This window comes from Geotrypetes seraphini, chromosome 2, assembly GCF_902459505.1.
Source record: "Geotrypetes seraphini chromosome 2, aGeoSer1.1, whole genome shotgun sequence".
Lineage (NCBI taxonomy): Eukaryota > Metazoa > Chordata > Amphibia > Gymnophiona > Dermophiidae > Geotrypetes > Geotrypetes seraphini.
The window spans coordinates 478,172,042-478,198,065 of NC_047085.1; the positions used below are offsets into that span (position 1 = coordinate 478,172,042).

Here is a 26,024-nt window from a genome sequence, read left to right on the forward strand (position 1 = left end):
GAGAGTGGGAAGAGTAAAAGACTTCTCCCTCCCCAAACTTTATTTATGAAAATTAGAAAAAAAGAGAACATAAATAAATAATGTTCTGATGCATCACAACTACTGGTATGATTGACTGTCGATCAACTTTCAATGCAGTCATATAGTACATCTTATATCAACTATCTGGCTTCTCCACCGCAATCCTCCAGGGTGGACAAATTGGTTGCTTCCAGTAGGTTGCCAAAGTCAAGCGTGTTGCCACCATAGTCAAAGCGTGCTCCTGCTTGGTACCTGCTGCTCTGCGGTTGAAGCCAGAATTCGTGGCAGCAAACGACTGACCGGGTTAGCAGTGGGGCAGGAGTGCAGAAAGCTCGCTCCTGCCCGCTACACCTCTGGATCACCAGGGATTCCAGCGGCAGAGTAGGTATGATGGGCAGGGAGGGGGACAGGGTGCAGAGCCTGGCGGCCCAGCAGGGGCCTGCAATAAGTCTGGGAGGGGATTGGGTGGGTGCTGGCCCAAATATAAACCAGGACCCCCAATTTTGGGCCAATGTTCATATTGTAATATCCTGTATCTTATTGTAAACATCCTGTACCGGTTCACTCTGTAATTTACTGTATCTTATTGTAAACATCCCCGGTACCTGCTTACTTTGTTTTATCCTGTATCGTATTGTAAACATCTCCTGTTCCTGTTCACTTTGTAATATCCTCTTCTTACTGTAAACTCCCCCAATATCACATGCACATTGTAATTTCCTGTATCTTATTCATTGTAATTTCCTACTTCTCATTCACATTCTCATTCACAAAGCTTATGTATCTCAAATTCCTGGTTCCAACACCTAGCTTATATCTTGTTCCAAACATATGTATCTTGTTGTAAACATATGTTTCCTGCTGTAAACACTGCACTCTCTCTCGGCACGACCCTCATTTTAAACCGCTTCGAACTTAGGGTATAGCGGTATATAAGAAATAAAATTATTATTATTATTTTAAAATCACGTGCTACGAGCGCATTTGCTGTGTAACTATCTAGGAAATGTGGAGTTTTTATGGTTGAAATTGGAAAGTAAAATGTTAACAATTAAACAGTCCAACTGTATTGCTAATTATAATAATGAATGATTATGCAGAGACTGTTGGCTTATGTGATGTTGTGGCCTGGTTGTGATACCAGTGTTCACTCATGAAAGGGTGTACCCTGCACAGAGTGACAGGTGCAGCTTTGGCCATCTTGTTGGGCAAAATGGGTGCACCATGCAAGTCTTTTTCTGCTGTCATTTCATTTACTGTGATCATGATGATCGTGTATCCCCCAAATAAGACAGTGTCTTATATTAATTTTAGGCCCCAAAAAGGCACTAGGTCTTATTTTTGGGGTATGTACATGATCATCTCTCCCTTCCTCTCCTTCACCCCAATTCTTCCTCTCCCCCACATGTGCAGCATCTTTCCACATGTGCAGCGTCTCATCCCTTGTGCTGCAGGACCCTTGAGCGAGCACTCCCTCCCCACCCGAGCACCTGCCACGTAGCCAAATCCCCATCCTTCCCTCCCTCCCATCGGAATCCGGCTGCGAGCCCTACTTACCTCCCTAAGCAGCGTCTGGCCGGCAGCATTCTTAACAGACTGCTTTGGCCTTGTCCGCTCGTGAATTCACTCTGCTGCATTACTGATGACGTCAGTAATGCGGCAGAGTTCATGGGCGGACAAGGCCAAAGCAGTCTGTTAAGAATGCTGCCGGCCAGATTCTGCTTAGGGAGGTAAGTAGGGCGCATGGCCGGGCTCCAATGGGAGGGAGGGAAGGTTGGGGATTTGGCTGTGTGGCGGGTGCGGGTGCTCATGAGGGGGGGAGGGGTGCTCTCTCAAGGGTCCTGCTGCACAAGGGATGGGAGGGAGGGAAGAGAAACTGCCAGCAAATCCCAGGACTAGGGCATATATTAAGACCTACCCCGAAAATCCTGCTAGGGCTTATTTTCGGGGAAACATGGTATTTACAACAGAAATGTTTATCACCGGAAATAAGTTCAGCAACTAAATTAGATTTTCCACTTACTGTGAGTCATGATTGAGCCATAGTTTCTGATTTACTGTATAGTTACATTAGACAGATTGATTGTGAGCCTGCCGGGACAGACAAGGAAAATGCTGGAGTACCTAAATAAGTTCATGCAAACTGTTCTGAGCTCCCTTGGGAGAATGGTATAGAAAATTGTTTTTGTTTTATAAATCTTTATTCATTTTCTTATGTTACAACAAGTGTTTTAAATAAATTCATTATAAACTTGAATAATCACACTTGATTAACTTACAGATTAATATCAAATTTAAAATTTCTTTAGAAAATCAATATTTTATAAAGTTATAATATTATGTAAGAAATTTAAATTAATATAATTATTATTGAATATAATAATTTCCCCTCCCTCCCTATCAATACTGAATGAGAAATCTTTATTCATTTTCATATGTTACATCAACAATATAAATTCATACTAATATTTCAGAAAACTAAATTTATATAATTCTTAGTTAATATAATGGTATAGAAAATTGTATAAAAAAATAAAGTTGTACTGCTGTTATACTTTAACAAAACAACCGATGATAATTTTAATGCAATGATTGTAGAATAACCTCGGAAAACGTAGCAGAGAAGTTTGGAGTTAGCAGGCAGAAGCAAGATGCCTTCGCTTTGACATCACAACAAAGGTAGGTTATAGTATTTGACCTGATTTTTTTTTGTAAGAAGAAATGTACTGACGGTTTTAAGTGATAACGCTTGTTTTCATCACAGATTGCATGCCAGGGCTGTTCATAAAAGGAACGAGTTTCTCTACCCTTTTATTGTTGAGATTAGAAAGGTTTAGTTTTATAAGTGGAGCTAAGATAAGCTCTAAGAGGATAGGTAAGATCATGTGGGTCTGTTCCGATCCAATTTTTGGCCGATTCAAAAAGCGCTGTTTTATGCATTAAAAAGTTTGCATGCAAAAGATTCACGAAGAGGTTTGTCGTAATCCCAGACTCTTCCATCCAATTGATCGCTACGAGAGCAACTCTCGCACATGCGAGGAGCCGGCAGGGGAAGCCCAAACAGCTGAGATGCAGGGGAAACCCTGAAGGCAGCCTCCTCCCACACATCTATTTGGGGTGGGAAACCTTTGAGTTTTTTAACTTGTACAGGTCTGAATTCCTTTCCTATTCTCTGGCTGAAATCGGTGAAGTTGGCAGTCATGGTGGAGCTGATCTGTATTACTGGTGAAAGGCCAGAAACTGGAGGGAAAATTTCATGAGCAAAGTGTATCAGCCTTAGAAGAATTGAATATACTGAAGCCCCAAAGGGAGAGTGATATTTCTTTAGTAGATAAAGGGATTTGTCTGCCTTAACCAAAGTTTGAAGCAAGATTTGCACCAAAAGGAGGCTAAATATCCTTAAGAAGGGCAAAGAAGCCCCATTGAGCCCTTTATCAGCTCCGCATTTTATCTAGTAATTTTGCCTTTAGGGCAGGGGTGTCCAACTCCAGCCTTTGAGGGCCATAATCCAGTCAAATTTTCAGGATTGCCCCAGTGAATTTGCATGAGATATATTTGTCTGCACTGCTTCCATTGTATGTGTATTGATCTCATGCATATTAATTTGGGAAATCCTGAAAACCTGACCTGGCGAGGGCTGAAGTAGTACTTTAGGGTTTATATACTTCCTGCAAGAGTCAGCAGGTAGAGAATGACACGGTGACAAAATTCATCACCGTTCCCGTCCCCGCGGATAACCGCGGGAAATAATCCCATGTCATTTTCTAGTGTCTATTTCAACCTCAGTCCTTCTACACCAGCCTTCTTCAGAGCAAAGCTTGAGGGTCAGTGGTTGTGGCCATTCATACTCTGATTCTTATGTGAGCCAAGGATAATGAAGCCATTGTGACATCACTGATGTGATTGGCTCTTAGGCACTGGTGGAATGAGGCATTATGACATCACAATTTCTGCTCTGGATACCAGAGACTGTCATTCTGTAGTGTCTGTTTCAACCTCGGTCCTTCTACACCAGCATTCTTCAAAGCAAAGCTTGAGGGTCAGTGGTTGTGGCCATTCAGACTCTGATTCTTCCCTCTCCTTAAAGAATGACATGAAGATGGTTTCCCGCGGTTATCCGCGGGGACGGGAACGGTGATGAATTTTGTCACCGTGTCATTCTCTATCAGCAGGAGAGCCAGCGCAGCTCTGCAGCGTTCTGGGTGAGCACTGTCTTTCCAGTCTGACGCTCTAGTCGTACTTAATCAGCTTCCTGGCAGGATCGCTTAAAGGAAATGAGAGCTGTGAGTTTGGTGGAGCCTCCTTAACAATGCAGTTTGGACCTCTATTCTTCTATATTGGAAGATAAAAGAGCCGTCTTGAGAGAGTATATATGAGTGTCAGTTGTGATGTGAATTGTTCAGAGCTTAGCGATGATTCACTTTTGCTCTTGAGGTGCTGCATTGCGTGATGAACAATACAGAGAGTGTAATAGTTTCTAATGTTCCCCATTAGAGCAGCCCGTGCCCAGCGGTTGGGACTGTTCAAAAATGAAATTGTACCAGTAACCACCACATTCGCAGATGATCAGGGGACCAGAAAATCCATCACAGTGACTGAGGATGAGGGGATCAGGCCCTCCACGACTCTGGAAGGTCTGGCCAAACTGAAGCCAGCTTTCAAGGAGAATGGCAGCACCACAGCTGGCAAGTATTCTGGTGCATTTATTTGATAAAGAGCAAGGACAGTACTTGGATCGTTCTTTCCTAGTGTTTAAAATTGTATCAGGAAATAGAATTGGTGTGATTTTATAGTACATATATGTGCATAACTGAGCAGTGGGGAGACAAACATCAGAAGGTAAACATCTTTGCCAGGGAATGTCCACTAAAACCCCCCTCTTGAACCCTGAGGCAAGCCTCCATACGTGTGGTATGTATGCATTTATGGATTTCAATTTATTTTATTTTTTTTACATATTTTAGATTTAACTCATGTTTCTTCATTGTTCATTCAAGGTGAGTTGTGTTCCAGGGCAGGAGATACAGTCTCATCTCATTATAACGGACTCGCTTATAACAGAATATTGTCTATAGCGGACGAGGTCCACTGGTCCTTGCCGTGCGCCTTTACAAACATGCAGAAAAGCATCGCATATAGCAGACTCGCATATAACGGACAAACAGTTTGGTCCGCAGAGCTGCTTTTAGCTGTAGTTTTGTTCGGCTATAACGGACATGCAGGCTCTGCCTACAAGGCGTGTCGCCTACCGGTGATACAGTATCAAAATGTGTACATCACTAAAATATATGAAAGAAATGCAGCCGAGAAGAAAATGACAGAGTATTTTACTTTCCAGTACGGTACGACATCTTTTAGTGTTCTGGTTTTGCAATCATTTTGTGTCATACCAATGTTTTGCTGAGTTTTGTTCTTGATGTTGCTGATATGCTTGTGCAGTGAATGTTGTTCATTGATTGTACGTTGTTTCAAGTTGACCTAAATAAAATTTAAAAAAATGCAACTCTGGATATAACGGACTCTAGATATAACGGACTGTGTTGCCAGGTCCCTTGAAGTCCATTATAACAAGATTATACTGTAGTTTCCTTTCTCTGGAGAGTTTACAGTTGAAAAGGTCAGTTCAGAAAGTCAGATCTAATCTAATCTTCAATTCTGTATCGCCTGGTAGACTGGTAGAGTCCTTATGAATGGGTTATATGCTCTAATCTCAACAATCCGAGAATTGTCAAAAGACCTACTCTTTACTACTCTAGTAAATCAATTGTTCTCCCTTTGTAACCCCCATTTATAAATCTTTTGTAAGCCACCTTGAACCGCAAGGTAATGGTGGAATAGAAATCCCAAATGTAATGTAATGTAATATGCCTCACTGCTACCAGCAGGTGGAGACTGAGAACAAACTTGTATATCAGTATAGCTTTCCCTCTACCGATCCAGTCTTCCTCAGTTTCCATTAAAGCAGGTGGGAAAATCGAGCAGGGCGGCATTCAGGGGCAAGATCGGGGCAGAGCAAGGTGGTATTCAGGGGGAAGATCGAGGACGGCGGCATTCAGGGGGAAGATTGAACAGGGCGGCATACAGGGGGAAGATCGGGGCAGAGCAGGGCGGCATTCAGGGGGAAGCAGGCAGTACAGATTGCGGGGCAGAGAGCAGGGTTCAAGTTGAAAAGACGTTTTTGACTGGTCCCCAGCAGTCACTTCTTCAGTTGATCGGCCTGCCCAGTCGGATCGGATTGATTGTGTTGTGAATCGCTGCCTTCCCTACTTTTGAATGTCCCTCCCCTCATTTGCTTGCACGGATCAGAGAATGGTCGGCAGAGAGGTAAATGTATGGGGCCGGAGGGGAATTTGGTCGCTAAGGAGTCACAAACCGATCGATACACGATCGGTCTGCCTTGTGAATCTAGCCCAATATATCTTATATCTCAGGATAAAATAAGGACCAGGGAAACAAATACAAACATAGATAAAGATGAAGAAAGCGTAAACTTTTGTACAATGTCATCTGAACACAAGACCTGTGTAGCTTCAGAAGCACATGAGCAGTTACAGATTCTGAAGCAGGTAAGTAGTGGTTCAAATTCGGCTAATGTTCCTTATAACCTTGGGTAGGTCATTTCATGTTCTGATGGCACTAGGTACAAATTTAGATCCTAAGCCCTATGAAGAGAAAGAAATTCCTTCCCAGGGTGGGTAACTTGAGCTATAAGTGAAAAGGCAGAGTCACGCCTGCATAGCCAGGACTGCTTTTTTTGGGGGTGGCGGTCCCAAGGTTAACGTTGATAGGCACTAGGTAGTGCGGATGTTGACTTTGCCTCCAGTTTTTTTTTAACATAGAAACATAGTAGATGACAGCAGATAAAGACCCGAATGGTCCATCCAGTCTGCCCAACCTGATTCAGTTTAAAAAAATATTTTTTTTTCCTTCTTAGCCATTTCTGGGCAAGAATCCAAAGCTCTACCCGATACTGTGCTTGGGTTCCAACTACTGAAGTCTCCATCAAAGCTCACTCCAGCCCATCTACACCCTCCCAGCCATTGAAGCCCTCCCCAGCCCATCCTCAACCAAACGGCCATATACAGACACAGACCGTGCAAGTCTGCCCAGTAGTGGCCTTAATTCTTCTATATTTACTATTCTTTTCCGATTCTAGATCCTCTGTGTTCATCCCACACTTTTTTGAACTCCATTATTGTTTTCTTCTCCACCTGCTCTCTCAGGAGTGCATTCCAGGCATCCACCACCCTCTCCATAAAGAGGAATTTCCTTACATTGCTCTTGAGTCTACCACCCCTCAACCTCAAAATTTTTCTAGTCCATACCACTACTGTTGGCTGGGCAGACCTGACTACAAAATAGAGGGCCCACCCATAGCTAAGCCCCTGACATGAGAGAGAGGTCTAAATAATAAATAAAATTACTTCATATGTGTTCATGTTTGTCTAATAAATGTTTTCATAGATTGCAAGAAAAGTTGAGTATACTGGAAGATATAATATGCTCAAAAAATTTCTTCTCTTCCTCAGGTAATGCGAGTCAGGTCAGTGATGGAGCAGCTGCAGTTCTGTTGGCCAAGCGTTCAAAGGCTGTGCAGTTGGGCCTTCCAATCCTAGGAGTCCTGAGATCCTATGCAGTAGTTGGTGTACCTCCTGACATCATGGGCATAGGGCCAGCCTATGCTATCCCAACTGCAGTGGAGAAAGCAGGTAAAGGGGTGATCTGAGGCTGATATATAAAACAAAGCTAGAGCCTACACATGCACGGCCTAATTCTAAATAAGGAGCTAAACGTTGCATGCTGAAATTCCCTGACAATTTAATTGAATAACAAGCCAATTAGTGCTGATTAATTGGGTGCTAATAATTATCAACACTAATTAGCATGAATTAAAATTTACATATACAGTTTTAGGCACCGGGATTACGCATGGATCCAAAAAGGGGGCACGGCCATGGGAAGTTTGGGGGTGTTCCTGGAATTTTACAGAATAAGGGTGCAGTGGTTAAAGCTAGAGCTTCAGCACCCTGAGATTGTGGGTTCAAACCCCCACTGCTCCTTGTGGCTCCAGGGAAGTCACTTAATCCCCCCATTGCTCCAGGTACATTAGACAGATTGTGAGCCCACCGGGACAGACAGGGAAAAATGCTTGAGTACCTGAATAAACCATTCGAGCTCCCCTGGGAGAAGAGTATAGAAAACTGAATAAATAAATAAATTCACAGGTAGTTGAAGTGTGATAATTTGCACCAGGCTTTACTTGGTGTAAATCCTTGCATCTAAAAGTGGGTGCAGATCCTGGTTCCAAACGCTGTTCTATAAATGCGCATTTAGCATGAAATTTTATCGGCGGCAATTTTTGCCACCCTTTATAGAATAAAGTCCACAGTGTGTAACAAGAGCAGAACCTCCAAAGTTAAAAATAAATTATATATTTTATTTTAAAACACTGTGTGCAGCTGCCCTGCCAAATCTCTACAGTTTAATGTGATATAGATAATATTTTAGTGTGAAGTGTATCTGAAAAACAAGTGCAGAGCAAAGTCATGCCCTTTTATGAAATCACATGTGGCTTTGCCTCTGAGCTTGAGAGGTACCTAAGTCTAAACCTAGTTACAGAAGTTACTTATCTAGTGGAAAAGTTAGTCATGAAGAGTTTTGGTCTAAAATCACGTTCCAACTGCTAAATCCTGAAAATACTCATTAAAAAAAATGATGACCCTTTGAGTCAACTTAGATTGTGATCCCACTAGGGGAGTGAAAATATAAGAATATAAGAATTGCCGCTACTGGGTAAGACCAGTGGTCCTTCGTGCCCAGCAGTCCGCTCAAGCGGCGGCCCCCAGGTCAAAGACCAGTGCTCTAAATGAGTCCAGCCTCACCTGCGTATGTTCCAGTTTAGCAGCAACTTGTCCAACTCCGTTTTGAAACCCTGGAGGGCGTTTTCCCCTATAACACACTCCAGAAGAACGTTCCAGTTTTCCACCACTCTCTGGGTGAAGAAGAACTTCCTTACGTTCCCCTTTGAACTTTAGATAGTGCCCTCTCGTTCTCCCTACCTTAGAGAGGGTGAACAATCTGTCTTTATCTGCTAAGTCTATTATCTTGAATGTTTCGATCATGTCCCCTCTCAGTCTCCTCTTTTCAAGGGAGAAGAGGCCCAGTTTCTCCAATCTCTCACTGTACGGCAACTCCTCCAGCCCCTTAACCATTTTAGTCACTCTTCTTCATGTATGGCGACCAGTGCTGGACGCAGTACTCCAGGTGAGGGCGCACCATGGCCCGATACAGTGGCATGATAACCTTTTCCGATCTGTTTGTGATCCCCTTCTTTATCATTCCAAGCATTCTGTTCGCCCTTTTCGCTGCCACTGCGCATTGCGCGGACGGTTTCATCGACTTGTCAATCAGAACTCCCAAGTGTCTTTCTTGGGGGGGTCTTTCCAAGTACCGCCCTGGACATCCTGTATTTGTACATGAGATTTTTGTTACCGACATGCATCACTTTACAGTTATCCATGTTGAACCTCATTTGCTGTGTTGATGCCCATTTCTCGAGCTTGATTATGTCACGTTGCAGATCTTCGCAATCCCCCTGCGTCTTCACTACTCTGAATAACTACATATTGTCCGCAAACTTAATCACCTCACTCGTTGTACCAATGTCTAGATCATTTATAAAGATGGCACGATTTGATCCATTGGCAGCTACTAGCAATAAGTGGCTATACAATTGTACTGATAAAGATTTATATGGAAACAGAAAGGGGCAGCGGATAAAGATCATATTACCTATTGTCCACCTGGCCACACCAGTTCCTAAGCTCTACAATCCCTTCCTCTTCCTTTGAGATCCTCTATGCTTTTGACAACATTCTCTTGAATTCAGATACAGTCTTTGTCTCCATGTATCTACTGCCCTTTCCGTAAAGAAGTATTTGCTTAGATTACCCCTGAGTTTGTCCCCTTTCACTTATCCTATGCACCCTCATTCCAGAGCTTCCATTCAGTTGAAAGAGACTCACAACCTGTGAATTTAAGCCATGAAGGTATTAAATGCCTCTATGTTTATTTTATGTTTATTTAAGATTTGATCTACCGCTCCTGCATTTTACTAACCTAAGCGGTTTACAAAGTATCAAACTAAAATGAAATTAGGTACTTGAGAAAAACTACCCTATCTGTCCTGTAGGCTCACAATCTAGCTGGCCTCTATTATATATCCCCTCTCCCAAAGTATACATAGTAGAGAGTGACATGGGGACAAATTTGTCTCCATCCCCGCAGGAACTCAATTTCCCTGTCCCGTCCCCATGAGTTTTGTCGCCGTCCCTGCCCCATCCAGTAAATTCTAAGTTAACCGCACAAGTCTTGAACACTTATGATTTTAAAGTGTTTGAGGCTTGTGCAGATGAGGACGGAGCTTGCAGGTATGGGGCAGGGCCAGGGACAATGCTTGCGGGGACGGGACAGGAAAATGAGTTCCCGTGGGGACGGGGAAAAATTTGTCCCTATGTCATTCTCTAATACGTAGTATCACCTCTTTTTATTTCTCTGCTGGCCACCCTGACACACGCATACACACATGCATGCAAACACACATGCAAACACAAGCAGAGAAAAACAAGAGGTGTTACTGTGGCAAGACCTCATTTGGAATACCATGTACAATTCTAAAGATCATACCTTCAAAAAGAAATAAGCAGGATAGAGTCAGTCTAAAGCAGCGGGCCTCATGTGGCTCTCCAGGTTTTATTTGCGGCCTGCGGTCTGGACTGGATCATTCTCTTCCTTTTGGAGCAGCAGCGTGTCTGGCTGGCTCATTCCGTTTAAAGCCACGGGTTGGCTCCTTGCGCTATCCACTCCTGCATCGGAAGCCTCTCTGACATCATAACATCAGAGAGGCTTCAGACGCAGGCGCGGATCTCGCAAGGAGCCGCCACCCGCGGCTTTGAACGGAACGAGCCGGCCAGATACGCTGATGCTCCAGTGGCATACCGGGGGGGGGGGGGGCGGTCCGCACAGCTGGCCACCCTCCACTGTTCTCCCTAGAGTGCGGCTCGTCTAGAGCAGTGGCTGCCCGGAACGTCCTTTCCGACGTTAGAATTGACGTCGGGCGGTCAGCCCTGTGGAGAAGAGAAGCATGGAGATCTCGGCCTGTTCCCGATGGCGGCAGCAGCAGCAGCAGCCTATTCCCCGGTGGCGGTGGCATGGGGGAACATAAGAACATAAGAAGCGCCATCTCCGGATCAGACCTTCGGTCCATCAAGTCCGGCGATCCGCACACGCGGAGGCCCTGCTAGGTATACACCTGGCTTATTTTATAGCCAACCATATCTTTATATGCCTCTCTCAAGGAGATATGCATCTAGTTTGCTTTTGAAGCCTAGGACTGTCGATTCCGCAATAATCTCCCCTGGGAGAGTATTCCAGATGTCAACCACTCTCTGTGTGAAGCAGAACTTCCTGATATTAGTCCTGAACTTGCCCCCCCTTAGCTTCATTTCATGTCCTCTTGTCCGTGTCAAATTGGACAATGTAAATAGTTTTTTCTGCTCTATTTTGTCGATTCCTTTCAGTATTTTGAAGGTTTCGATCATATCCCCACGCAGTCTCCTTTTCTCAAGGGAGAACAATCCCAGTGTTTTAAGTCGATCCTCATATTCCAGTTTCTCCATACCCTTCACTAGTTTAGTTGCTCGTCTCTGCACCCTCTCCAGCAGTTTTATATCCTTCTTTAAGTAGGGAGACCAATGTTGGACGCAGTATTCCAAGTGGGGTCTGACCATTGCCCTATAAAGCGGCATTATAACTTTCTCCGATCTACTCGAGATTCCTTTCTTTATCATGCCCAACATTCTATTTGCCTTATTTGCCGCTGCCGCGCATTGTGCCGACGGCTTCAGGGTCCTATCTATCAGCACACCCAGATCCCTTTCTTGTTCACTTTTTCCCAGAGTTGCACCTGACATTCTGTACTCGTATTCCTTATTTTTACTGCCTAAATGCATTACCTTGCATTTCTCCACGTTGAACTTCATCTGCCATTTCTCCGCCCATTTTTCTAACCGACACAAGTCGCTCTGGAGTTCCTCACTGTCCTCCTGCGATCTGATTGCCCGGCAGAGTTTTGTGTCGTCTGCAAACTTGATGATCTCACTGGATGTTCCGTTTTCCAGGTCATTGATATAAATATTAAAAAGGATCGGCCCAAGTACCGAGCCTTGGGGTACACCACTAGTCACTTTCTCCCAGTCGGAGAACTTCCCATTTATGCCCACTCTCTGCTTCCTGTTTTCCAGCCATTTGCCTATCCATCTTTGTATATCTCCCTCTATGCCATGGCTTTGTAGTTTCCTAAGAAGTCTTTTGTGTGGAACTTTGTCAAATGCTTTCTGGAAGTCCAAGTATATTATGTCCACCGGCTTTCCACTATCAATTTGCTCGTTCACGGTCTCAAAGAATTGGAGTAAATTCGTCAAACACGATTTCCCTTTCCTGAATCCATGTTGACTGGGTTTCATCAAGTCATGTGTGTCCAAGTGCTGAACTATGCTATCCTTGATCAGTGATTCAATCATCTTGCCGGGGACAGATGTAAGACTCACAGGTCTATAGTTGCCCGGTTCTCCTCTCGATCCTTTTTTGAAAATTGGCGTGACGTTCGCTTTCCTCCAGTCGTCTGGTATCTGACCAGTTCTGATTGACAGGTTTGCAAGTTTTTGCAGTAACTCTCCGATTTCGACCTTCAATTCCTTCAAGACTCTCGGGTGAATTTCATCCGGTCCAGGGGAGGGCAGGAAGGAAGAAAGAAAGAAGGGGGGGACAGGGAGCCAGAAACAAAGCAAAAAATGGGACACAGAATCAGAGAAAGATAGACATAGAGAAAGAAAGAAAAAGTTTGGGGAGGGAATGAGGTCTGGAGGAGAGGAAGCATACAGGAGGCTAAAAGAAGGGAAGAAATATTGGATGCACAGTCAGAAGAATAAAGTGCAACCAGAGACTCATGAAATTACCAAACAAAGGTAGGAAAATGATTTTATTTTCAATTTAGTGATTGAAATGTGCCAGTTTTGAGAAAGAAAAGATATTAAACTTTAAATGTGAGTGCTGCAGAAAAAATAGAGTACTTGGAGGCAGTGCTCCCTCTAAGCGGGCGGGTGTTGTGAGCAAACTTTTTTCGCTGTGAGCTAAAAATATCGGGCGCCAGCAAGTTATGAGCCAACTCGCCCGATTCTCCTCTCGCCGCCCTGCCATCTGCCGTACGCCGTGCGCTGTGACGAGAAACTGTGCGCTGCGATGTAATATTTTGTGCGCCAGCGCACGCCAGCGCAGCTTAGCGGGAACACTGCTTGGAGGGCCGCAGAAAAAATAGTTAGTCTTATTAAAGAAATGACAATTTTGCATAAGGTAAAACTCTATATTGTAGCCAGCACCGGAGCCTTAGGCCGGGACTCAGCAGTGCCTCCAGTGGCCACAGTCCAAAATTACATTACATTACATTACATATTTCTATTCCACCATTACCTTTCGGTTCAAAGCGGATTACAAAAAGAGTTATGGAAGAAGGGTTACAAAGTTAGATCAGAGATCGTTTCCAAGAGAGGGATAAATAGGATCAGGGGTTAGGGAAGGGATGGTAAGAAGGTAATATAATTTTTATAGGTATATGACTTTACCATGTGCTTGAGCCAACCACATACATTAGGGACAATTCCTACAGAAAGAGTAATCACTAAAACACACAGCCTTGGAGAGTGCCTCTCATCAGCACAGCCTTGTGTATGCAAGTTGATCCCTGCTTGATAAGGGTAGGGTAAAAGATGTAATGTACTTTGAAATGTAATATGCTATGGGATTATTCTTGTTAACACAGGATTGACTTTGAATGACATCGATGTATATGAAATTAATGAAGCATTTGCCAGTCAGGTAAGATTACTTTCCAAGTTATAAATGGCTGTCATAGTCTTCTTGCTTCTTAGGTATCTTCCCTCAATTGCATTGTGTAGAGCAGTGTAACAGGGGAAGGAGGCGCCTGGCATCACTGCGCCGTGTGCCCCCTTGAACTCTTTCCCACCACGCGTCCTCCACACGTACCTGCGTACCTTTTCAAATCTTCACCAGCAGCGAGCAGCATGTCCCTGCTGCTCATGCCGACCTCAGCTCTTCCTCTGATGTCACTTCCTGGTTCTGCAACCAGGAAGTGATGTCAGGCAGAGAGCTGAGGCTTGCACAAGCAGCAAGTAGGAGATGCTGCTTCCTGCTGGCAAAGATATGGTAGGTGGTTGGAGTGGAGGAGAGGTGATGGCGCCTGGGGCAGCCTGCCCTTTGCCCCCCTCTTCGCTATGCCACATATTTTGTAATCAGTTTACAGATTTTCTTTTGAACTGGTGCATAGATGTTAGCAATAAAGCAGATCAGCATGCACTATTAGTTCATGCTATCATCTTTAATCACTCCTCCTCCTCCTTAAGCAGCACTATCTGCAATTTATGAAGATTGATGCTGAGGCTTGATCTTTTTTGTGTTTATGAGCAAATCTGGATACTAGGTAGCACAGAAATATTTCTTAAGCAATTCAGCATTTTCTATATCAGCTTCAACATATTTATCCCCTTCACCTTTGAGTCTCACAATGCTACTTTTGCACTTCTTCCTATTACTAATATTTCTAGAAAATGATGTGTCCCCCCATTTTACCATGTTGGCTATTTTTTCTTCCATTTGCATCTTTGTTTTCTTGGCTACTTGAACAGCCTCTCTTAACTTTTCCAGATATTTTTGTCTGTCTTCCTCTTTCTGCGATCTTCTATAGTTTATGAAAGCGAACCTCTTTTTCCTTACCTTCTCAATTACTACTTTTGCAAACCAAAGCGGCCTTCTCTTCCTCTTCCTCTTCCTTTTACTTACTTTCCTTACAAAATGGTTTGTTGCTCTTAAAATAGCTTCTTTCAGTTTTGCCCTCTATTTTCCTACTTGTTCCAGATGTTCCCATCCAGACAACAATTGACGTATTCCCCCATCTGAACAGTTAGTTTTTTACAAGTCTGGAATCTTTACTTTCGAATGAGCCCTCTCTACACCTGTCTTAATAGTAAACCACACCATGCGGTGATCACTAGATGCCAGATGATCACCTACTATAACATCAGAAACACTTTCCCCATTTGTAAGCTCTAAGTCCAGTATGGCCCCATCTTCGTGGGTTCCATTACCAACTGCTGGAACCGTTCTTCTTGTAGAGATTCCTACTAGAGCATGACACGGTGGCGGTTTACCCGCGGCTACTGCGTTTAGCCGCGGGTAACACGCCAAAAACGGGGAATGAAAATTAGCCTCTGCGGGGACGGGGACAAGGCCATCACCGCCCCGTGGAGCGGTGAATGGTCTTGTCACCGCAGTGAGGCATAAAGGATTGTGCGGTCCCAGCAGCCCCCACTCGCCCACCCGCACGCCGGCTCGATCGTTTAACCAGCTTCCTCTCTCCACCTCACCTTAGTTTGCCGGCTTTCTTTTTCGGCGACTGGAACGCTTTCAAAAGAGCCGCGCATGCGCGGCTGCTCAGTATTCATCTTCTGCTCTGACCCAATCAGAAACAGGAAGTTGCAGCAGAGCAGAAGATTGAGCAGCCGCGCGTGCGCGGCTCTTTGAAAGCGTGCCGGTCGCCGAAAAAGAAAACCGGCAAACTAAGGAGAGCTGGAGAGCAGTAGCGTACCAAGGGGGGGGGGCGAAAAAGGTAATGGCGCCAGGCCTTGGAGCACCGAGGCAGACCGCTTCTCCCCCCTCCCAGCCGAACCCCCGCTGACCCTCCTATCTCTCCCCCCCCAAGTGAACCTTTCCGACCCTCCCAGCGAAAGCAGCAAACCTCCCTCCAGTAGCGTCGGCTTTCTCCTCCCTCTGCCGCATCACTAATGACATCATCAGTGACGCGGCATAGGAAGGAGAAAGCCACAAAGGAGGTTTGCTGCTCTCGCTGGGAGGGTCGGAAAGGTTCACGGAGGGGGGGAGATAGGAGGGTCAGCGGGGGTTCAGCTGGGAGGGGGGAGAAGCGGTCTGCCTCGTGCTCCATTACCTTCTTCGGGCAGCAGCAGTGTTTACAATTCGCTGCTGTTGCCGACTTCAGGCCTTGTTCTCTGCCGGGTCCTGCCTACTTCCTGTTTTCATGAAGACAGGACCCGACAGAGAGGAAGGCCTGAAGTGGGCAACAGCAGTGAATTGTGAATGCTGCTGCTGCCCGATGAAGTTCAGGACATCATGGAAGGAGCAGGGAGAAATCGGCTGCAGGCTTGGGGGTGAGGGTAGGGAAAGAATCGTGGAAGTGGAGAAATTGGCACGATGACTTTGTGGGGCTAGGGGGAGAGAGAAAGAAAGGAAAAAATAAAGAGGGGGGCCAGGGGAGAGAGAAAGAAAGGCAGAAATAAAGAGGGGTCAGGGGGAGAGAGAAAGAAAGGCAGAAATAAAGAGGGGGTCAAGAGGGAGAGCAAGAAAGGCAGAAAGAAAGAGGAGGGCCAGGGGGAGAGAGAAATAAAGAGGGAGGCCAGGGGGAGAGAAAGAAAGGCAGAAATAAAGAGGGGGGCCGGGGGAGAGAGAAAGAAAGCCAGAAATAAAGAGGGGAGTCAGGGGGAGAGAGAAAGAAAGAGGGGGGGCAGGAGAAGAAAGAAGGACCAGAGACTCATAAAATCACCAGACAAAAAGGTAGGAAAAATGATTTTATTTTCAACTTAGTGATCAAAATGTGTCCGTTTTGAGAATTTATATCTGCTGTCTATATTTTGCACTATGGCCCCCTTTTACTAAAACGCAATAGCGGTTTTTAGCGCAGGGAGCCTATGAGCGTCGAGAGCAGCTTGGGGCATTCAGCGCAGCTCCCTGCGCTAAAAACCGCTATCGCAGTTTAGTAAAAAGGGAGGGGGAATATTTGTCTATTTTTGTATAGTTGTTACTGAGGTGACATTGCATAAAGTCATCTGCCTTGACCTCTTTGAAAACCCGCGGAATATAAATGATAATTAACATTTTCTCTGCGTACAGCGTGCTTTGTGTTTGTAAAATTTTATTGTTGGTAGATCATTTTGACTTGGCCACAAAGGTAAGGGGGAGGGAGGGAGGGGAGCTGCTGAAAGACATCTAGTAATCCTTGCAGGCTTGACTGTGCAGGGAATTATTTTTGTAAAATCATGTTTTGTTATGTGACTGGCATTATCTAGACTTTAATTTCTATGAATGAATAGAATGAAAATGATATAAAATTACTTGCTTGCGGGGACCACGTGTTCCGGCTCACACAAGGAAGGAGGGGGTGAAAGGGAAAAAGTTTCTCTTCCTTGGAAATAGATTCTGAAGTGACCTCATCAAAGAAGACCAGCACCAAATGTACCTGAAATCCCTTAAACAATGTCAAGCCTTGATGCTGGAGCTCTCCCCTGGCTAGGTAAGCTTTTAAAAGTTTTCTGGGCATGTGCAGGAGTCCCTACACTCACAGCCCCTCTCCTCAGACGGTCAGTTTTTTGTTCTCAACTGCTCCTGACAGGTCGACGCTCTCCCCTATCCTCTTCACTGAGATTTTCTTCACGGAGAATGTAATTATCACTTGTCTTCCATGTTAAAAAAAAAAAAAAAAAAAAGGAAGGCCAAGCTTACCAACTTAATTTTTAAACTCTTAAGAGTTTAAATTTAAAAAACAATAAACTACTGCACAACAACTTCCCCGGACTTGCCGGCACAGTGTTTTCTTCTCCGGAGCACTAAGTTTCGATTTTCAGGTAGGGTGCTTCTTGGTGGCTGACTAAAAAGCTGCGATGGACAGTGGTTCCCTGCAGCGCCAAAGAAATCAAAGCAAACCTCGACCTCGCTTACTCCCTCCCCCCAGGGCTGTGTTTCAGCACTGCAAGAGGAGGGAAGCCAACTGCCACTGATGCCACGTAAAAAGAAGAAACCGGCACAATCGGCAGGCCACAACAAAAAAGGCTCAGCACTTGAAAAGTGCATTACTCCCTCACTGCCAACAGTGATGGTCTTTACAATGAGGGATTCTACAGGGAAAGAAGTGGATTCCGATTCCTCCTTGTCTTCAATGAAGTCTCCCGCGGGCTCAGTGTTGACCTCGCGGTCCTCTCCTGGCCAAAAGCAGAAGTCTCTTGCTACTTCAGGAAATGCTTCTAAATTAGGTAAAACTTCGACAAAATCCAAATGGGGGTTTCTCCACCTTCCCATAAGAGCATAAGAATAGCCTTACTGGGTCAGACCAATGGTCCATCAAGCCCAGTAGCCCGTTCTCACGGTGGCCAATCCAGGTCACTAGTACCTGGCCAAAACCCAAAGAGTAGCAACATTCCATGCCACCGATCCTCCTTCTGCTAAAAGAACCTCTCAATCTACTCTGCAGCAGGATTTAAATCCTAATCAAGCAGTCTCCAATTTTTTCCTGCTCCTTCAACATCTGAGGCAGGAAAGTTCAGCTTTACTTCACCTGGCTCCTCAAAATTCTGTAATTATTTTTATCCCAGGACAAGCAGGCAGCATATTCTTAACGTATGGGTGACGTCACCGACGGAGCCCCGGTACGGACCTTTTTAACTAGAAAGTTCTAGTTGGCCGCACTGAGCATGCGCGAGTGCCTTCCCGCCCGACGGAGGAGTGCGTGGTCCCCAGTTTCTTTGTTTCCGCGGAGCGAAGAAGTCGCATGTTTTTCAACGGCCGTTGAAATCACTAGTTTGCCTTCCCGCTCGCGTATTTTTTCCGAATTTCTTCCTTTTTTCCCTTTGGATTACTTTATTTTTCCTTAAAAAAAAAAAAAAAACCTCGTCGAGTTTTCTTTATTTTTTTGAGCCGGCCCCGGCGGGGCCTGTTGTCACCATACAGGCCTCCGGCTTTGATTTTGCAGAGGCCGTGTTTCCCTTCATTCCCTCTCAACCGGGTTTTAAGAAGTGCCAGCGGTGTGCATGCCCGATCTCTCTCACAGACCCGCTTTCCTCGATGCCCTAGACTTTGAGCAACCTCCCAAGGAATTTCTAAAGTTGCCCGTCCACGCCATCTTACGGGAAACTTTCTATAAGAACTGGGAGACTCCCCTCACTGTTCCCAGAGCCCCTCGTAAATTGGATAGCTTGTACCGGGTTATCCCAATCCCAGGGTTTGACAAACCTCAATTGCCCCACGAGTCCCTCCTGGTGGAATCTACTTTGAAAAAATCTCAGGGTTCCAGTGTATATGCCTCCACCCCTCCTGGCAGAGAGGGAAAAACCATGGATAAATTTGGTAAGCACCTTTTCCAAAATTCCATGCTAGCCAATAGAGCCAACAACTACACCTTCCACTTCTCCTTCTACATGAAGCATCTGGTGCAACAGCTCTCCTCCTTACAGAAATATCTTCCTGAACGTAAGGTCCCTCTGTTCCAGCAACAAATTTCCAGCCTCCTCCAACTCAGGAAATTTATGGTTCGCTCCATCTACGACTCATTTGAGCTGACCTCTCGCGCCTCTGCCATGGCGGTGGCCATGCGCTGTTTGGCATGGCTGAGAGTCTCTGACCTAGACATTAACCACCAGGACCGCCTGGCTAACGCACCTTGTCTGGGCGATGAACTCTTCGGAGAGTCCCTGGACTCAACAACCCAGAAACTCTCAGCACATGAGACCAGGTGGGACACTCTGATCAAACCTAAAAAGAAAACTCCACCTCCTCGTCCCTACAGACAACAGTCTTCTTACCAGCGTAGGTTCTCGGCCAGACCTCTCAATCCGCCTCAACAACAGTCTCGCCGTCCTCGCCACCAAAATCAGACTCAAGCTCGCCAACAGACTCAACCTGCCAAACCTCCTCCTTCATCTAAGCCGTCTCAACCCTTTTGACTCTTTTCTCCAGAGCATAGCCATTCTCCAACCATCGCTGCCTCTCCCTCAACCTATCAGAGGACGTCTTCAGCTTTTCCTCAGCCGTTGGGAGGTCATCACTTCGGACCAGTGGGTCCTCAACATCATTCGCCACGGCTACTCTCTCAACTTCCAGACTCTTCCACCAGACCATCCTCCCGTAGAGTCTGCTTCTCACTCCTCCCAAACCCCCCTCCTCCTGAGGGAGGTCCAATCCCTCCTTCTCCTCAATGCCATCGAAGAGGTACCTCCGGACCAAAGGGGTCAGGGATTCTACTCCCGCTACTTCCTGGTCCCCAAAAAAACAGGAGACCTTCGTCCCATCCTCGATCTCAGGGACCTCAACAAGTGTCTAGTCAAAGAGAAGTTCAGAATGCTCTCCCTAGCCACGCTTTACCCTCTTCTCTCCCACCACGACTGGCTATGCTCCCTAGACCTCAAGGAGGCCTACACTCACATTCCAATCCATCCGACTTCACGTCGCTACCTAAGGTTCCAGATACAGCACCATCACTATCAGTACAAAGTGCTACCCTTTGGCCTCGCATCATCGCCCAGAGTGTTCACCAAGTGCCTTATTGTGGTGGCGGCCTTCAGGTGTTCCCCTACTTGGACGATTGGCTGGTGAAAGCACTTACGTCTCCGCTTGTACTTCAAGCCACTCATCACACCATCTCGTTCCTCCATCTCTTGGGTTTCGAGATCAACTACCCCAAGTCGCATCTGCTTCCCACACAGCGACTTCAGTTCATTGGAGCAGTTCTCGACACCACTCTAATGAGGGCATTTCTCCCCTCCGACCGCCATCGAACTCTGCTCCACCTCTGCCGTCAGGTGCTCCTTCATCACTCCATTCCAGCTCGGCAGATGATGATCCTCCTGGGCCACATGGCCTCGACGGTCCATGTACTTCCTCTGGCGCGACTCCACCTCAGGACACCTCAGTGGACTCTAGCCAACCAAAGGTCACAGACCACCGATCCTCTTTCTCATCCCATCTCTGTGACATCGTCTCTTCGGCAATCTCTTCAATGGTGGTTGAACTCCTCCAATCTTTCCAGGGGTCTACTCTTTCATCTACCCTCTCACTCCATGATCATAACCGCAGATGCCTCCCCCTATGCATGGGGCGCTCACCTGGGAGATCTACGCACCCAGGGACTCTGGACCCCTCAGGAGCGTCAACATCACATCAACTTCCTCGAACTCAGGGCCATGTTCTATGCTCTCAAGGCCTTCCAGCACCTTCTCTACCCTCAGGTTCTTCTCCTGTGCACAGACAACCAAGTCGCCATGTACTACATAAACAAGCAAGGCGGCACCGGATCTCCCCTCCTCTGTCAGGAGGCCATCCGCATCTGGACCTGGGCCACGGCCCACAGTCTCTTCCTCAAGGCTGTCTATATCCAGGGCGAACAGAACTCCCTGGCCGACAATCTCAGCCGCATCCTTCAACCTCACAAGTGGACCCTGGATCCTCCCACACTCCACTCCATCTTTGCTCTCTGGGGCACTCCTCAGGTGGACCTCTTTGCAGCTCCTCACAACCATCAGCTGCCCCAGTTCTGTTCCAGACTCTTCTCTCCTCATCATCTGGCCCCGGATGCATTTCTGCTTGACTGGACGAATCGGTTCCTCTATGCCTTTCCTCCCCTACTCTGATGTTGCGGACGCTCTTCAAACTCCGCAGGGACAGAGCCACCATGATCCTCATCGCCCCTCGGTGGCCTCGCCAACACTGGTTCTCCCTCCTGCTTCAGTTCAACTCCAGGGAGCCCATTCCTCTTCCTGTGTTTCCTACTCTACTTACACAGCAGCATCAGTCTCTACTACATCCCAATCTGTCCTCGCTCCACCTGACAGCTTGGTTTCTCTCGTGCTGACCTCTCCAGAGAATCTGTCTCAGCCTGTCTGTCGTATTTTGGATGCTTCCAGGAAACCGGCCACCCTCCAATGTTACCATCAGAAGTGGACCCGGTTCTCCTCTTGGTGTCTCCTTCATCATCACAATCCCACCTCACTGGCGGTGGAAACTGTACTGGACTATTTGCTCTCTCTCTCTCCGACGCTGGCCTCAAGTCGACCTCAATCAGAGTCCACCTCAGTGCCATCACTGCGTTTCATGAGCCTATCCTCGGAAAACCTCTTACGGCTCATCCCCTGGTTTCCCGGTTCATGAGAGGCCTCTTCAATGTCAAACCACCTCTGAAGCCTCCTCCAGTCGTCTGGGACCTGAATGTGGTTCTCTCAGCCCTCATGAAACCTCCATTTGAGCCTCTTGCCACAACTTCACTCAAATTTCTTACGTGGAAGGTGCTTTTCCTCATTGCCATCACCTCTGCCAGGAGGGTTAGTGAGCTGCATGCACTGGTTGCCGACCCACCTTTCACTGTTTTTCACCATGACAAGGTGGTTCTGCGTACCCATCCTAAATTTCTGTTTAAGGTGGTCTCGGACTTCCACCTCAACCAGTCCATTGTATTGCCTGTTTTCTTCCCTAAGCCCCATTCCCATCCTGGGGAACAGGCGTTACACTCGCTGGATTGTAAGCGTGCCCTTGCATACTACCTGGATCGTACCAGGGCTCACCGCTCGTCTCCTCAGCTCTTTCTGACCTTCGATCCCAACCGTCTAGGTCGTCCTGTCTCTAAACGGACGCTTTCCAACTGGCTTGCTGCCTGCATTGCGTTCTGTTATGCTCGGGCCGGTCTCTCACTGGAAGGTGCTGTCACGGCCCACAGGGTCAGAGCTATGGCTGCTTCTGTGGCTTTCCTCCGCTCCACACCTATCAAGGAAATCTGCAAGGCTGCCACTTGGTCCTCAGTTCACACGTTCACTACTCACTACTGTCTGGATGCCTTCTCCAGACGGGATGGACTCTTCGGCCAATCTGTGTTACAAAATTTATTTTCCTAATGGCCAACCATCCCTCCTCCCTCTCTGTTAGCTTGGAGGTCACCCATACGTTAAGAATATGCTGCCTGCTTGTCCTGGGATAAAGCACAGTTACTTACCGTAACAGGTGTTATCCAGGGACAGCAGGCAGATATTCTTACGTCCCACCCACCTCCCCGGGTTGGCTTCTTAGCTGGCTTATCTTAACTGGGGACCACGCACTCCTCCGTCAGGCGGGAAGGCACTCGCGCATGCGCGGTGCGGCCAACTAGAACTTTCTAGTTAAAAAGGTCCGTACCGGGGCTCCGTCGGTGACGTCACCCATACGTTAAGAATATCTGCCTGCTGTCCCTGGATAACACCTGTTACGGTAAGTAACTGTGCTTTTCCACCACTTTTTCATTGTTTTCAGCTTGGGACTCGCCTTCAAGTGTGCCTTCATGTCTTCTGTTTGTCTATGGAGAAAGCAAAGTTGCTTACTTGTAACAGGTGTTCTCTGTAGACAGCAGGGGAATGCAGCCACACTTGCCCACCCTTCGTCCCCTCGTCTCGCATTTTTTCTTACTTGCTAGAGACTAAACTGACAGGCTGAGGGGAGGGACTCCTGCACATGCCCAGTAAGCTTTTAAAAGCTTACCTAGCTAGGGAGATTTCCGGCATCAAGGCTGTCGGAGGACTTCACCTTCAAGTGAGGCTGCATTACCCTGCTGTCTACAGAGAACACCTGTTAACAGGTAAGGAACTTTGCTAACATCTGGCATGTTAAAATCACCTATTAGTAGTACTTCCCATTTTACAGCTATATTTTGAATGTCTATCTAATATTAAATCTTTGTCCACTTCTTCTGTCTGTGAAGGAGGCCTGTATATCATACCAATGTAAATACATTTTCAATTTCCTTTTTCCAGATTGACCCACAGTGCCTCTTCCTTATCCTGTAGATCCTGCAATCATGTGGCTTTAATATAATCTTTAACATATAATGCCACTCCCTCTTCGTTTCCCATACTTCGAGCATTAGTATACAAAAGAGTTGAAATTGGATTTGAAGCTGGGTCCCTTGAGTTAAAGTCCACTGCACTGACCATTAACAAGTATTAGTTTTTCTCATTGTTTAAATATTGATGTGGAATTTATGCTTGCTGTAGTGTTTTTTGTAATAAGGCCTGGATTTGTAGAACAGTTAATCTTTTTTAGAAGGCTGTTTACTGAGCATTATGTAAAGCTAAAACATATCTTTTCTCCCCTAGGCTGTATACTGTGTTGAGAAATTGGGGATACCCATGGAGAAGGTGAACCCTAATGGTGGCGCTGTGGCACTGGGACATCCACTAGGCTGTACTGGAACACGACAAGTTGTGACCCTATTAAATGAGCTAAAGCGTAGAGGGAAGAGGTGAAAGAATTATACTTGCTGATTTATATATTCTAAACCCAATATAATTCACTTAGGCCCAGATTCTTGAACCAGCGCTGATTTTCTAGGTGTCAGTAGACGCCTATACCTCCATTAAAAATGCCATCCAAATGGTGTTTTTAACTGAGATTTGAGGCGCTTACTGGCGCCTAGAAAATAGGTGCCGGAGTAGCACCTACGTAGGCCCTTCAGGCTGCCCAACGCCTGATCCGGCCGCTGCTCGGTGGAAGGAGAGCAGCCAGCCTCGTGCGATCCAGCAGGAGAGGAGCGTGGGAGCTCTGCTCCGCCCCCCTCCCGACGCTACAGGACCCCCCGACGCCTTAAAAGTTGAAGCTCCACCGGAGCGCGGCCTTTTGATCCGGCCGCTGCTCGGTGGAAGGAGAGCAGCCAGCCTCGTGCGATCCAGCAGGAGAGGAGCGTGGGAGCTCTGCTCCGCCCCCCTCCCGACGCTACAGGACCCCCCGACGCCTTAAAAGTTGAAGCTCCACCGGAGCGCGGCCTTTTGATCCGGCCGCTGCTCGGTGGAAGGAGAGCAGCCAGCCTCGTGCGATCCAGCAGGAGAGGAGCGTGGGAGCTCTGCTCCGCCCCCCTCCCGACGCTACAGGACCCCCCGACGCCTTAAAAGTTGAAGCTCCACCGGAGCGCGGCCTTTTGATCCGGCCGCTGCTCGGTGGAAGGAGAGCAGCCAGCCTCGTGCGATCCAGCAGGAGAGGAGCGTGGGAGCTCTGCTCCGCCCCCCTCCCGACGCTACAGGACCCCCCGACGCCTTAAAAGTTGAAGCTCCACCGGAGCGCGGCCTTTTGATCCGGCCGCTGCTCGGTGGAAGGAGAGCAGCCAGCCTCGTGCGATCCAGCAGGAGAGGAGCGTGGGAGCTCTGCTCCGCCCCCCTCCCGACGCTACAGGACCCCCCGACGCCTTAAAAGTTGAAGCGCCAACGGCGTGCAGCCGTTCGGCGTGCCGTCGAAGGCGCACGTCCAAGGCGCGTGCACCTTAGCACGCACCTTTGCGAAGCACCGGAGCAAAAAGCACAACTCCAGAAGAACGATAAGTACTCCTTAAAATTAGAAGCTGCATGTTTAGACTACGTACAATCGTTTACTGCAGGTTTATTGCCGGTCCAGTAAGAATAGCCAGCACGTACAGACTGATACTGCATGTAATATTATGTAAACGCATGTAATATTATGTAAACGCATGTAATATTATGTAAACGCATGTATAACCGCTAGCTTAGCTTAGTAAACATAATAATACATAACCGCAAGTACAACCAGCTAATGCATGAATACTGCATGTAATATTATGTAAACGCATGAATACTGCATGTAATATTATGTAAACGCATGTATAACCGCTAGCTTAGTAAACATAATAATACATAACCACAAGTACAACCAGCTAATGCATGAATAGCCCGCAACCGCATGTACAACCTGTTATTGCAAGACTTGTCCAACTAATGCATGAATACTTAATATATGTTACTGTGTGACCTGATACTGTTTGCACAACCAACCACTGCTGACTTTACCCACATACTCTACCGTATGTCCCCCTACTTAACCTGCACTCACAATTTAACTCAGTTCCCTACACTCAACTTACTCGTTTACACAACCAGTCTCACTCTACCTCTACCTCTCTCTAGCACCCACGGACGACCTCTGCCAATAGTCCCTACCTCTCACAACCCGAACAGCACTCCTTACCACACAATATGGCAATCTGCTATAAACAACAATTACTTTTAGGGATTCTATACCTAATATGCTCTAAATGCTGGGGCAACGAAGACAACCCCCCCCAACCCATG

General features: G+C 46.7%; 1 protein-coding gene across 1 annotated transcript in view; it reads left to right on the forward strand.

Moving 5' to 3' along the window:
- Positions 1 to 26,024, forward strand: part of ACAA1 (acetyl-CoA acyltransferase 1) — a 64,296-nt gene that overhangs the window by 33,370 nt on the left and 4,902 nt on the right. The window contains exons 7-11 of the mRNA XM_033931736.1: positions 2,620 to 2,700; positions 4,516 to 4,706; positions 7,551 to 7,730; positions 13,898 to 13,953; positions 24,045 to 24,190. Of these exons, the coding sequence (XP_033787627.1) occupies positions 2,620 to 2,700; positions 4,516 to 4,706; positions 7,551 to 7,730; positions 13,898 to 13,953; positions 24,045 to 24,190 (654 nt within the window). The remainder of the gene's footprint in view (positions 1 to 2,619; positions 2,701 to 4,515; positions 4,707 to 7,550; positions 7,731 to 13,897; positions 13,954 to 24,044; positions 24,191 to 26,024) is intronic.